Genomic DNA, 14,841 nt, shown 5'->3' on the forward strand with positions numbered 1-14,841 from the left:
ACTTATACTTCGGAGCGACTTATACTCCGAAAAATACAGTAAAATGTTATCTTCAATTTGAAAAACATTTTAATTTTTCACTAAAGAAGGGTTCGGTGAATGCGCATATGAAACTGGTGGGGTTCCGTACCTCTAACAAGGTTAAGAACCACTGACCTAGAGACACCAACCAACATACTGAAGGTTTAACTGCTAATCAATGTATGGAGGCAGCTAATTATTGTTGTGGCTTGCAAGGGTCAGTAGAGAGTGTATACATGAAAACAATACAGTTGTTCATTATTAATTGGTGAATTAATAGAACTGGGCATTGGCATGCTGAAACGTGTTGTTCTGCAAAAATCCAGTCAGTGTGACTGCTGCAGCATTCCGTGTTAGCATTCATTTTATTTCCACTTTGCCCGGACAGCTGCTGTTAGCGGATAGTTAATAGCAGTCTTGTTAGCCAGAAGAGACGCCTAATTGACGAGGCAGGGTTTAAAGAGGAAGTCCATCAAAAAGTTATTCTGCCACAATTGGTCATTGGAAAAAGCGCCGAGATGTTCTAAGCACAGTTCACACTTAACCCGGTAGAAGAAGTCCCGCTTGGTGAATATCTTAATCAATCGCAGCAATATTATACTACAAAATAAGATAAATACACTTAATTTTGGCCAAAAACCTGTAGAATACACTTTCTTTTTATGTGTTTTTTAAGTTGAAAAAAAAACTGTGCTGTAGTGAAGCGGCAATATTTAAGCGTGACCTGGGGAGGGACGACTACTGTTAGTCAGTCACGTACTAAAAAAAAATTCTGCTTTGAAACTGAATTGTCCTTCAAACTTACACAGATAGGTTGCTGAAACATGTAAAATAAGCATATTGGTGGAATAATTGATGGTTAAAATTGATTGTTAATTGTATCTTGAGGCAAAATGGAATATTAATAAATACATTTTATTTGTAAAGTACTTTACGTTTGTCAGTCTCAAAGTGCTACACAGTTTAAAAGGATACCAGAGTAGTTAAAAACACATTAAACATTTAAAAAAAATGAAATTAGCAGAAGGCTTTTTCTAAAAAGATGAGTCTCAAGGCTCTTTTCAAAAGCAGTTATAGTCTGTGGGTCCTACAGATGCTCAGGGAGGGCGTTCCACATCAGCAGAGAAAACCCTATCGCCCATGGTGCAAAGCTTAGTCCTTGGTGTTACGAGGATGTTGAACAGAGGGTGCGTGAAATGGTCTGGGGAGTTCCTGGAAAGAGGGGGGGCAGATCTGATGGGTGAGGAGGGAGACCTTATAGTCAATTCTGAGTTTTACTTGGAGCCAGGGAAGGGATTTGAGGATGGGGCGCTCTTCTTGGCTGTAAACAGTAAAGGTGATGTACTAACTGTAGACTGAACTCAAACACAGCGGTCTATATAGAGAACATGGACGACTTGTTCATTTAAGACATTGTCTGGCCATACTCTCTCTGATTGGTCAAAAGCTCCTCACGTGACTACAGGGCACAGTGTTTGGGACCAACTCTGGAACCGAGTTGTCTATATTCTCTCTATAGACCGCTGTGACCTCAACTAGTTTGTGGTCCAAAGAAGTCAACGATGGGAAGTTGAGCCAGTATTATATAGTTCAATACGACAATAGGATTGATTGTTTTGTCTACATAATTGTATTGTCTTATATATGTTTTACTTCTATATTGTTAAATTGTTCACAAATAATCTTGTTGATTGGTTGAGTGGTTGTTTTATGGGTTTTGTTTTGGGGCTGGGGGAGTGGTTATTAAGTAAGTATATTTTCTTTAATTTTCCCCACAGTATATCAAATACTCTGCAGTGCATTTAATCAGGATTTTTTTCCAAAGAGTAGCACAGTTATTTTGATAAAACAATGTATTCTTACCTTCACATTCATCATCTTCTGGACTGAAGTTGATAGCAAAGTCATGAGACACCTTTGAAAAAAATAGAAAGAACAACAGTAATTTCATGTTTCCTTAACCAGACTACAACGTTTTATGTCAATTAAAGAAAAATTCTGTCTAAAATGGTTTGCCTTTGGGCAGCTTCCATGCTATCCATCCATTTTTCTACCGCTACCCCAGAAGGGAGCCTATCTCAGCTGCATTCGGACAAGTCACCCCCTCATAGCAGGGCCAACACAGATAGGCAGACAACATTCTCACTCACATTCCCACACTAGGGCCAATTTAGTGTTGCCAATCAACCTATCCCCAGGTGCATGTCTTTGGAGGTGGGAGGAAGCCAGAGTCTCGGGGGGAACATGTAAACTCCACTCAGAAAGATCCCGAGCCCGGGACTGAACTCAGGACCTTCGTATTGTGAGGTACATGCACTAACCCTTGTGGCACCGTGCTGCCCTGCTAGAACAATTAGCAGTGTGGTGAGGGAATAATCCTTTCAAGAATCTAGTCATTTAGAAGGTTGTATTATGAATATTACTGAACAATTTGCAAGTACAATGTGTTCACTGTGTGTTTAAAATGACAAACATTCTGTTGTGTTAGAGTATATGACTTAGGTTTCACAGCAATCAATGGTAAAATACTGCAAGTTTTAGATTTCCTCAAAATAACCTTGGTATTAGGACCGACTGAATTTTAGAACTGTAACTAAAGGTTTTACAGCACATATCATCAATAAGTGTGTATTAAAAAAATCAGTCAATGAATTTGCTTTGTGCGTGACATTTAACAGCGATTTCTTGCATTTAGCTTTGATGGACCTGCATTAAATCCTATTCTATTAATAATCTACTTGCATCATCCACATGGCAGATTGGCAGTGTTTCATTCAAAGCTGTTTCATTGGCAAATTAACCCGTCCACACTGAGAAACTGTTCTTCTCCTCAAACAAGCAGCCAAACCAAGACAGTTTTTTTCATAGTTTGGCCAGGGGTGCGACTTACAGTATACTCAGAAGCGATTTATGTGTGAAATTATTAACACATTACCGTAATATTATTTAGCTCATTCACATAAGACAGACAACTACCTCTTCCTCTCCAGCTGGTTTGCTGTGTGGTCTTGAATCATTTCAAACATGAATGTAAAATGTGTATACATATGAAAGGAAGACATTGTTATAAATCATGCAGATTTACTATCTGCAGTCCTCTCTCACGCACTGCACAGGTGTGACTAATACCATCAGTTATGCACAAGTGTGAGAAATCACATCAGTAATTGTCGCTTGTTCGGGTGTTCCACTGCGCTGCTTTTTTTCACACAAGCTCATTCTGACTGATGCCTAGTACCATTAAAGTAATTTGTCCCACTTGAGGTTTTTTAAAAATGCCCTGTAATCACATAACCCAGTTTACTCATTAGTACATATACAGAAAACAGATAATACAACAATATGAAAAAGCTGAATTCAAGCAGAGAGAAAATTATTCTAGGAGCAGAGAATGACTGTTTTAAAGATAAGTCTAGGAATTGTCAATGGGGGTCACATTGTGATTTTTTTGCTACATTTAAAACACCTGCTTGTGGTCTACATCAGTGGTCCCCAACCTTTTTGTATCCGCGGACCCATCAACGCTTAATAATTTGTCCCGCGGCCCGGTGGGGTCCTTTTTTTTTTCCTTCTTTGTCATGAAAAATGGAGGTTTTTGTGGTTGGTGCACTAATTGTAAGCGTATATTGTGTTTTTATGTTGATTTAATAAATAAATAAATACATTTTTTTTTTTTTTTTTTAAATGCGGCCCGGTACCAATCGGCCCGGTGGTTGGGGACCACTGGTCTACATAACATGTAATGGTGGTTCTTTGGTCAATATTTTGCACAGATTATGTTTTATTTTGCACAGATTGTGTTTTACAGATAATCTTCAAGCCAACTTCTGAACGTCTCTTCAGGATACGGCATTTTGTGGGCAGTCCTATTTACGCGCCTCTACTTTGACTGTGTCTTCTCCCAACCAGTCATGTTATTGTTTTAGCGCTTCCATATGAAGTCTACTGACAGATATACATTGGAATTATCAAATGCACAGGACAAATTTCACCACACCAAGTGTGTGTGTGACAATCATTGGTACTTTAACTTTAAGGATGTATGTCATTAGGATGTTATCAACACCGATACCAATATTGATATTCCTTATTGATTCTGGTATTCGTTGGTACTCTTTTTGGTACTGTATGTAATTGGTATAAATAAATGTTAAATCAATGTTAAAAAATAAAAAAATGTAATTCTCACAAGAGGTTGTACACGACAAACATGATGTAACATCCCACAGCAGGGAAGTCTTTTATCAACACCTGCTTTTTTAATTCTTAAACAAGTCAACTATATTGCAGTGCAAGGTACATTGCAGTTGTTATGTCATCATCTTTTAAAGAGCACACAGATCCAGCACTGTGTTTCTATTCATTACAATTACACTCAGCTGGAAATAATTTTTATGTATGGCATGCATGTACAGAGTACATGCATGAGGAGGAAATATTGTTGTTATAAAATGTTGTGTGGTGTTGCTACCTTATTTGTGATTATTCCAAGCTGGGTATCATCTACCCGTGTCTTTTTTAATGAGTGGTAGCAGCCTTTGAAGTAAATGTGACGGCGTGTCACAATTAGCTAGGTAAATAAAAATGCAGATAGCCGTGTCATTTGTTCAGAATCTTAACAGTGAGGGTGCTTTACTCATGACCGCCACTACTGTGCTGCATCTGTCTCTGTAATGGTCTTTTGACCATTTTTTTCATTTTTTTTTTTTTTCCTTGCCCTCAGTCTGGAGCCCATCTCCAGGGGCCCAGGCTTAGACTGAATTTTATTTTCTATTTTCTCACGCTCCTACTTCCCTAGCGCTTACCTGTTTCTCAGCTTTTTTGTAAGGGATGCCAGGAAGTTGGCAGACCCGTCAGTGATCCTGTTCTGACTCCCTGTAATGTTTGTCTGATCTTGAATGGGATTGTGCTGAAAATCTTAATTTCCCCTCTGGGATTAATAAAGTATTTCTGATTCTGATAACAGTCCTCCGAGACCGACCCAATTAGGAACCGATAAACCCAATTGAAAATTACAGACCAGCAATTAAATGACCAAAGAAAGTTGAATTTAAGTGTAAGAACACTTAAGTGCTAAACTGCTCAAGTGCTTGAGTGTATATACAAGAAGAGAATTGCACATTGCCTGTTAGAAAGGGCTAATTCACAAGTTTGTAAAGTGCTGGTGTAAATTGCACAATGCCCTATTGCACTTACTTTGCACACACTAATGTGTATATGTGCAGGTATTATTGCACAGGTTAGCATACATAGTTGGGATTATGCACGCACTATTTCACAACGTTTGCATACATAACAAAATGTATGAAGGCAGGCAGGGTCATAAGACTACTTTATCACCAGCAATATCCCCACCCAAAAAAAAAACAACCCATGTATGAAAAATACAGTTAGCACTTTTTCGGAATGGTACCAGAAAGTCACCTCTAGATCCTGATCTAGTCGATCAATTTAAGTTTGTCTTTTAGTGAAGGTAGATCTAATTAATGGAGAATTGTGTACACTGAAAGCATCTGCATAATTTATTATATTTTGTCAACTCAGCAATTCATGATTATTTAAAATGTTACAATGATGGCGTCTTCTGGGTTTTTTGTCTTGAGTCTTTTAGAGCTTGCTGATAGGCAATTTCGACAGGCTTTAATGTGGACTTCCATGCCGATGCCCAAGTTGTTATAGTAGGTAGTATGTGGAATGATCGTTGTATTTAGATATTATTTTGTAGAGTCAAAAGTTAAGTTATTTCGAATATATCTAAAATTTGACAGGTAGTATTTTATTCTATTCACATTTTTTATGCTTTTTGTTAACAACATCGCTGTACAACTTCAAGCCTTGTTCCATGTTCATACATATCAGGAGTTATGTCAGCATTTGCCTTATTAGAAAAAACATGCAAACAGTTTTTGACAATTTAAGATGCAAATGAGAATGGTTTGACCAATTTTAACACTTTGGGCATAGCAGCTGATCGATCATGTGCTGTTTGGTAATTATTTGTTGTATGCACATATTGTACTTAACAGCATCACCAGCCTTCATCTAGAAAGACGGAAAGGTTTAGTGTCATATCTTTCTTTCTCAGATATACATCTTTTTTTTTTAGGTTACAGATTCATTCTGTTAGGTCAAATTGAGGTTGGAGGTGTGTGATTATCAAGTGCAATGTCAATGTTGATATCTAAGATTAAGGGATAAAGGTCATCAGGAAAAAAATCTATCAATATTAATCTGATGAAAAAACACAAAAAAAACCTCAATTAACCCAGCTGCAGCACAGAATGACTCAAAGGGGAACTTGACTTTTTTTTCAATCGTTCACAATCATTGTGAGACCTAAGAACACACGTGTCTTTTTTTTTTGTTAGGATTTTAAAAATAATTACAAAAAAACACTTGCAAAATGCGGCTAATGGGAGTCTTTTTTTTTTATTGATTGAAACTTTTATTAGTAGATTGCACAGTTCGGTACATATTCCGTACAATTGACCACTAAATGGTAACACCCCAATAAGTTTTTCAACTTGTTTAAGTCGGGGTCCACGTTAATCAATTCATGGTACAGTCACCTTTTAAGCCCTTCTAAAACGACATTAAAACTCTCCATCAATGTTTTATATACACACTGCAAGTATATATATAATGTAGTAAGTGACACAATCATAACAATATGTAATATGTTCAGTATTTACTGTATTTTGGTCATTTTATGCACAGCCGGAACTAATTATTTGGCGCAAATATATCTGTTTCCATAGTAGCGCACTTCTGACTTCCTGCAACAAATGTGTTCCTACTCCGGGAATCAAACGCCAGTGTGTTTTCCAATCATGGCAGAGTTGGTAATAGACAACGAAGACGACCATTTTTGGACAATGAAGATTCACATCCTTATCTTTTTGAAACTAAATATACGGAAGATGAACTGCTGCTTCCAGAAGCAAGCACAAAAAAGTGGCTGAAATGTTGGAGGAGACAGAAACCGAAAGAGTGCAACATGGTCATGCTGCAAATCTGGAACTTTGAGCCAACGTATGCCAAATTAATGGGTTGTTTAAAATAATCAACTGGACACATTCCCGGCAAGCTGGACCAAACGGACAATTCTTTATTGAGTAAGTCACTATACTATTGATCATGATACATGCAGCACTTCATCGTACACTCCTGTGCATGTGCTGTCGAGCTATCCATCCATCCATTTTCTACCGCTTATTCCCTTTTGGGGTCACGGGGGGCGCTGGCGCCTATCTCACCTAGATGTGTACAAACACAACATGAAATGTGGGCTAATACTTCAGAGATAATGTAATTTGATGTGTTACTACACTAGAAAAATAGTTCCTTAGTGTTCTCTGTTACAATAAGAATGTCGCCACAGCTTGGTTATTATACAGGTTACGGAATGTAAATGAAGTATTGTTGACGGCTTTTTAATACATGCATTTTTGAGGCTATTTAGAGGTAGAGTGGATTGCTCCTATTAGCTGCCTTGCCAGGCACCAAGAACGAGCCGATTTCTATATGAAACTGAACATGTGTCTACTTGTCTCTCATAATGGTTGTGAAGGATTGGCAAAATTCCAAAAAGTGCAGTTCCCCTTTAAAGTCCTTGAAAAGTCTCTGGCAATGCATTTTGGGCAGTTTTTTCCAAGTCGTGCTACCATTCCACATGAACATGACATTGAAATGTTAAATAAACATGTTAAGTACATATACAGTATATTTCCTTCTTTCTTGAGTTTGAGTTTTGAAATAAAGTAGATCTAATGGTAATTAGCAACTCTGTAATTGATCAGATTAAAGGATGTAATACTTTGCCAGCACTAAAAATAAAACCATTATAAATGGCATCTTGAAAAGTATGTATTTATATGTTTTTCATAAAAACCTTTTAATACAACATATTTTGCTACTTCTGTATGTTCCTTCCAACATAATAAACACAGGAAGTGAACAGACTATCAGGAATTTCTGTGTCTTTGAAAATGATTAAATATGTTTTTTTTAGGACACGCTAAATAATGCGAGTGGAAACAGCTGACGTTGCCAATTGTAACTTTGTTAAGCATGTTTGAAATAACCAGTTCAATAAACCTTTGCTATTACATTCCAACTTGAAGTTATCCCTACCAGTATAGTTTTTTTTTATACATGTGTAACTTGTGTATATACTTATTATTGTACTCGCCTTACAGATCTAATTGGAGTTTGTGTGAATTATGCATAAAATGTGTAATAGTTTCACAGCTTTTTTTGTTGGGTTTTTTTGGGGGGGGTTCAAATTACTGAAAGTCTCCATGGTGAAAACATTACTTTCATAGCTGAGTGTAAATGCTAACCAAGCTGTGTTTCAAAATGTCCAATCCTTTAAAAAAGGGTGGTGCGTACAAGTGACAATTGGGTCCTCGTACCTAATAAAAAAATTTACGTGAGTATGCCCAGACATCTCCTTCTCTCTCTTTAAGTCGTACTTCTCCCCTGAAGTAACACCGTCATTAAAGGCCTGCAGTTGTCAAAGTCCAATGTGCTTAAACAAATATAATCTTGAATTGAATGTAAATTCAGCATCACCACCGCAGGGCCCAGTATTACCACTACCCAAAACAATATTTTCTCAAGAACACTTGCTATTTCAAGGTAAGGATCAAATGAGTAAAAAATCGACAAGATAATTAGTTTTAAGTGTTACTCATAAATGTTTTTCTTGTTTTCAAAATGTGCACTGGCTATTTGAAAGTGTGTCAGAATCGAGCTTGCATAATACTGCGTGATCTGAAGGTCAATGAAATACAGAAAGACAAAGAACACAACTCACCTCGTAATTTGGAGGGATTCTGGCACCAAACCCTAAAGCTGAAAATCTTTTATCACTGCAAACAATATAGAAAAGTCATCACTCACATATACAGTACACTATTAATGTATAGTGAGTAGTGTGCAAGCTTTAGACAGTCATCTCAAACATGTTCTTGCTTTATCCATCTGTTGCATTTCCAAGGTCAAACCTCCCGCTTGTTTGCATTTCATGAATGTTAAAAGCCTGAATTACAATTTGAACTTTCTCCCACGGTCCCCGCAGGCAGCAGCTGTGCTTCTTTTGTGAAAGAGCAGCTCGCGAGTATTTATCTTCTCCACTTTCCCTGGTGTGTTTAGATGATCTACTAATAATGTAAGACAGGGCGCCTATTATCAGGCGAGGAGGGACAGTATAACAGTGGCAAAATGAAGACTTTTGGTTAAAACACGGGTTAAGAGATGAACTTTGAGTTCACCTGATACAAAATATTGCATCATCTTCTGAAGTGATGCATGTCATGCCAACTGTTAAAGAAATACTTTCCCTCATTTTTGGCAGAATAGGAATGCCTAAATTTTGCCTATCGTTCACAATCATTATGAAAGACATGATGACGGACGGATTTTAATATTTTTATGCATTCTAAATATTCAATAAATGTAAAGTCTGCTTGCAGTGGAGCCAATGGGAGCTCCATTATTTCGCCCTTAAAATCTGATAAATAACCATTTAAAAAGTGCCAATAATATTCAATTTACATTTCCTGTCTTGAATATGAATGAAGTATTATTGATATTGTTAGTATAAGCACTAACGCACACAAACTATTTATAGAAGTGCCGTGATCACAAGCTTGTGTCCCTATGCTTACATCATCGAGTGGCCAGCTGCTTCCTCGCCTCCTTGCTCCCTTTAAGGTCATACATCACGCCTCTCACCTGAAAGGTAATTGGCTGAGAATACAACTCAACAAGTTGGAACACTTTGACAGCCGTCTCAGGACCTGGAACTGGCGAGGACGACACAAGTTCTTCCAAGAAACACCAACCCCAATACAGTTGCACATATTTTTTTAAGCGGCGTTTTATAGGCAGAATTGAACCGCGCACACAGGCTCCATTGCAAGCAAACTTTTGATTGCATTTATTTAACATTCATAGTGTAGTTCCCCTTTAAGAAATGGCCTTTATTCTACCACAGGGAGATAAACACAATGAACACACCATTTTTTAATTATGCACGCTCACATACATATATCATTATTAATGATGTCATGAGGTGCAGACTTGTAAAGAAAGCCATTGAGAAGAATGTGTGTGCTCTAAGCACACACGCTAAGTTAAGTTTCACTCACAATTCTTAAGTTAAGTTTCAGTTTCATGTTCAAAGGTGGCAACTCAGGAAGACAAAAAAGCCTGGGAAGACAGACATCGAATAGCTAGACTGCTTAAACCTCTTAATAGCTTGTTCGCTCTCCCTCAAGGCCTGGTATCTCTGTTGTTTATACTTACTCCTATATTTTGTTAAACTTATTTTCTACTCACCTCCCATCATTTTAGACAGCCTTATAATTAAAGAATGTGGTTTGACTCTGTCTTTCTAAAAGGGAGAATATTAATAATTGGTCCCGTGACCCGGATTCTTTGTCTTGTGGCAAATGTTTGGATCCACCCCCACATAGCTCACCAGATGACGTCCACAAATTTAGGTAAAAACTATTTTTTCTTTTTTGACCGATTGGTACATTTTGATTCATGGTGAAGCTGTGGGATGGTGTCATCAGACACAGGAGTTCAGCTAAGTATTACTGAATGTGTGGAAAAATATAAAGAAACAACAGTTATACACCCAACACACACAAAGCTAGGGAAATTGAAAACGTGTTCAACTTCGGTGAAATACCGATTGACTTCAGTTCTAGTCACTTCTCATCATTTTAGACAACTTGGGAATTAATGCATCTGTCAGGAATCTGCCCTCCTAAAAGGGAAAATCATAATACTATCTTCAATTAGATCACGCCTTTACTTGTTTGAACTTGAAAAGAGGCATCACTCGGACTTTGCTCAGGAAGTAAATAAACGCAAGAAATAAATGCAAGTGTAGCCTGACGACTGGGATGCAAAGCAGCCTTGCTTTTAATCAACTGATTTCAATTTTTGGAAATGCTGAATTAGTATTATGCTAATATACCAAAAGTTTACATACACTTGTAAAGAACATAATGTCATGGCTGTCTTAAGTTTCCAATAATTTCTACAACTCTTATTTGTTTGTGATAGAGTGATTGGAGCACATACTTGTTTGTCACAAAAAACTTTCATGAAGTTTGGTTCTTTTATGAATTTATTAGGGGTCTACTGAAAATGTGACCAAATCTGCTGGTTCAAAAGTATACATACAGTAATGTTATTATTTGGTTGCATGTCCTTTGACAAGTTTCACTACAATAAGGTGTTTTTGGTAGCCATCCACAAGCTTCTGGCAAGCTACTGGTTGAATTTTTGACCACTCCTCCTGACAAAATGGGTGCAGGTCAGCTAAATGTGTTGGTTTTCTGACATGGACTTGTTTCTTCAGCATTGTCCACAAGTTCTCAATGGGGTTTAAGTCAGGACTATGGGAAGGCCATTCTAAAACCTTAATTCTAGCCTGACATCACATGGACAATGATAAGACATTTGGAGGAAAGTTCTGTGGTCAGATAAAACAAAAATTTAGCTTTTTGGCCACAATACCCAGCAATATGTTTGGAGGAGAAAAGGTGAGGCCTTTAATCCCAGGAACACCATTCCTACTGCCTACTGTCAATCATGGTGGTGGTAGTATTATGCTCTGGGCCTGTTTTGCTGCCAATGGAACTGGTGCTTTACAGACAGTAAATGGGACAATGAAAAAGGAGGAATCTCCTCCAAATTCTTCAGGACAACCTAAAATCATCAGCCAGCAGGTTGGGTCTTCGTGCGCAGTTGGGTGTTCCAACAGGATAATGACCTCAAACACACCTCAAAAGTGATAAAGGAATGGCTAAATCAAGCTACGATTAACGTTTTACAATGGCCTTCCCAAAGTCCTGACTTAAACGTGTTGACAATGCTGAAGAAACAACTCCATGTCAGAAAACAAACACATTTAGCTGAACTGCTCCAATTTTGTCAAGAGGAGTGGTCAAAAATTCAACCAGAAGCTTGTGTATGGTAGCGCCTTATTGCAGTGAAACTTGCCAAGGGACATGTAACCAAATATTAACATTGCTGTATGTATACTTTTGACCCAGGAGATTTGGTCACCTTTTCAGTAGAACAATAATAAATTCATAAAAGAACCAAACTTCATGAATGTTTTTTGTGACGAACACGCATGTGCTCCAATCACTCTATCACAAAAAATAAGAGTTGTAGAAATTATGGAAACTCAAGACAGCCAGGACATTATGTTCTTTACAAGTGTACGTAAACTTTTGACCGCGACTGTATATGTAATATATAGATATAAACATTGTTGGTCAGTCACACTGTTGCTACTGTAGATGTACGATCATTTTGCCATCTGTACAATTTACGATCAATATATCCAAATTTTTACAAACAAACAATAATTTCAGCCCCGTGTATCATTTTGTTATATGGGCCCTATCCTACATTTGTAACTTTTTGATCATATGTATACAGTGGTACCTCAACTTAAGAGTGCTCCATTTTAAGAGTGTTATGGCTTATTGTTGTACTTTAAAATGCAATCAAACATGTTAGTTACAAGCATTGCCATTAGTTAGCAAAACAAATACTACAGGAAACTCTGCGAGATCCACCCGAATCACAGCTAGCTCATAGCTAGAGATGGACATAACTTTGTTTTCCAAGAATTGGAAGGAAGAAAGTCAGTGGGAAGGACAGTGCTGAGAAGAAGAAGAAGTGGATGATATTCATTGAATTATTGAAAGAAATCATGAAAAACCGGCATTACACACGTAATCTACAAAAAAGGTTGACACGGCTCTGGCCAGTGCAAGGTACTTAAAAAAATACCACACAACCACTGCTTGCCGCAGAACCTAACAACACCAACAAGCAACCATTAGCACGACAAAAAGTTGTCAACGGAGCAATACACCGTTACCAGAGGTGGAACCAGACTTAAAAGGATTAGTAGGAAATCTACAAAGCAATGTCAACAATATCCAGGAACAGATTATCAAAGGTGTAAAAAGTAATGTTTCACGTCTCCAAGAACAAATTATCACACACAGAAAATAATCTCGTAATGATATGATGGAATTCAGAAAGTTCAGAGAAGAAATTAAGATTCTCAGTGAAGACAACACTGCATTAACAAGAAAGGTGGAGAAGCTGAAAAAAGAGAATGCAACATTGTGCCAACAGTCCAATACCAAGCAGCAAGAAAACAACCATTGGGACAACAACAGTGTTGTGGAGAACATTATAATGGAGATAGCACCAGTGCGCCAACAGTTGCATGCCATGCAACAAGATAACACTGAATTGAAGAACTTCAGGGAGGAGATGGCTGCATTGAGACAACAGCTCAATGTCAGTCAACAAAATATCGGTTGGTCCTGAGTTTAAACCTCGGCCGAGTCACACCTTTAAAAATGGGACCCATTACGTCCCTGCTCGGCACTCAGCATCAAGGGGTTGGATTTGGGGGTTAAATCACCTAAATAATTCCTGGGCGCGGCCACCGCTGCTGCCCACTGCTCTCCTCACCTCCCGTGGGGTGACCAAAGGTGATGGGTCAAATGCAGAGGATAATTTCACCACACCTTGTGTGTGTGTGTGACAATCATTGGTAACTTTAATCTAAGGAATCTCAGTGTTTTGGAAAACATCACAGAGGAAGTAGATAGTTAACACGACAGAATGACATCATCATAGAAGTTGACAAAAGAGGAGAAGCAGACGACATGGACGGTGTTACAACAGAGCAACAAGTGGTCAACTTTTTGAAATCACAGGGAATTGATGTGGATATTAACACAATTGATGCTTCCATATCACTAAATAGAGGAGGCAACAACACCACATTAAGCTGGCCAACAGAAAATACAAAATGGCATTGCTGACACAGGGAAAAGAGCTGAAGGGTACAAACGTGTAGATTAACAAGGACCTCACTAAACCCAATGTTGAAACGGGCAAATTCAGAGAACTCGGAGCACCAACTGTAAAATCTACTTTAAACTTGAATGAGGGTCCAGGAGCAAGAGGGGGGGGGGGGGTCCCACATATGCGCTCCTCTCCAAGGTTTCTCATAGTCATCATTGTCGACGTCCCACTGGGGTGAGTTTTTCCTTGCCCTTATGTGGGCTCTACCGAGGATGTCGTTGTGGTTTGTGCAGCCCTTTGCGGCACTTGTGATTTAGGACTATATAGATAAACATTGATTGATTGATTCAGTTTAAGAAACTGTTTAAACTACAAGTGTTCAGAAAGTACAAGGAAGAACAATTTTGATGAACATCTTAAACCTTTGAAAAAAAAATGTTGATTATTATTTTTCTATCTAATATTTGTTTACTTACTTGTGGTATATTTATGTATTTATTATTTATTTATTCACTGTTCTGTTACAAACAGAGAAGAAGGAAATGGGATAAAACTGCTACACAAGGGACAGGCGGGAGAAAATGGATGGGTGGATGGATGGATATGAAAAAGGGTAGGATCACCTAAGCTTTGCCTCTTCCTACTCCTTATCGGACGTGCTGTTATGAAACAACTGGAAACATGTGATGTATTACATTGTATTATATGCTTGTTTGAAATAAACTGAATTGAACTGAATGCACGAGAGAGTTTTGCCAACTTGTCTAAGCAATTTAAGCGTATCACTGCTAGCCTGCACCTTACTGAAGCAAAATAGGTCAATAACACCAGCCAAAAATATTAAAATATTATCTTAACAGCGAACATGTATCCATGAAAATATAGAAAAACTGCTGATGGAATGTTTAACGGAGACAGAAGGAGATACCGTAGTAATGCACATTATGGTAAATG

The 14,841-nt window shown here is 37.9% G+C and overlaps 1 protein-coding gene across 1 annotated transcript in view; it reads right to left on the minus strand.

The window, feature by feature from the left end:
• cpne7 (copine VII) overlaps positions 1-14,841 on the minus strand; it is a 109,875-nt gene that overhangs the window by 22,200 nt on the left and 72,834 nt on the right. The window contains exons 12-13 of the mRNA XM_061882560.1: positions 8,840-8,894; positions 1,885-1,936 (exon numbers count right to left, since the gene is read on the minus strand). Coding sequence (XP_061738544.1) covers positions 1,885-1,936; positions 8,840-8,894 — 107 coding nt within the window. The remainder of the gene's footprint in view (positions 1-1,884; positions 1,937-8,839; positions 8,895-14,841) is intronic.

This window comes from Nerophis ophidion, linkage group LG02, assembly GCF_033978795.1.
Source record: "Nerophis ophidion isolate RoL-2023_Sa linkage group LG02, RoL_Noph_v1.0, whole genome shotgun sequence".
NCBI classification, from domain to species: domain Eukaryota; kingdom Metazoa; phylum Chordata; class Actinopteri; order Syngnathiformes; family Syngnathidae; genus Nerophis; species Nerophis ophidion.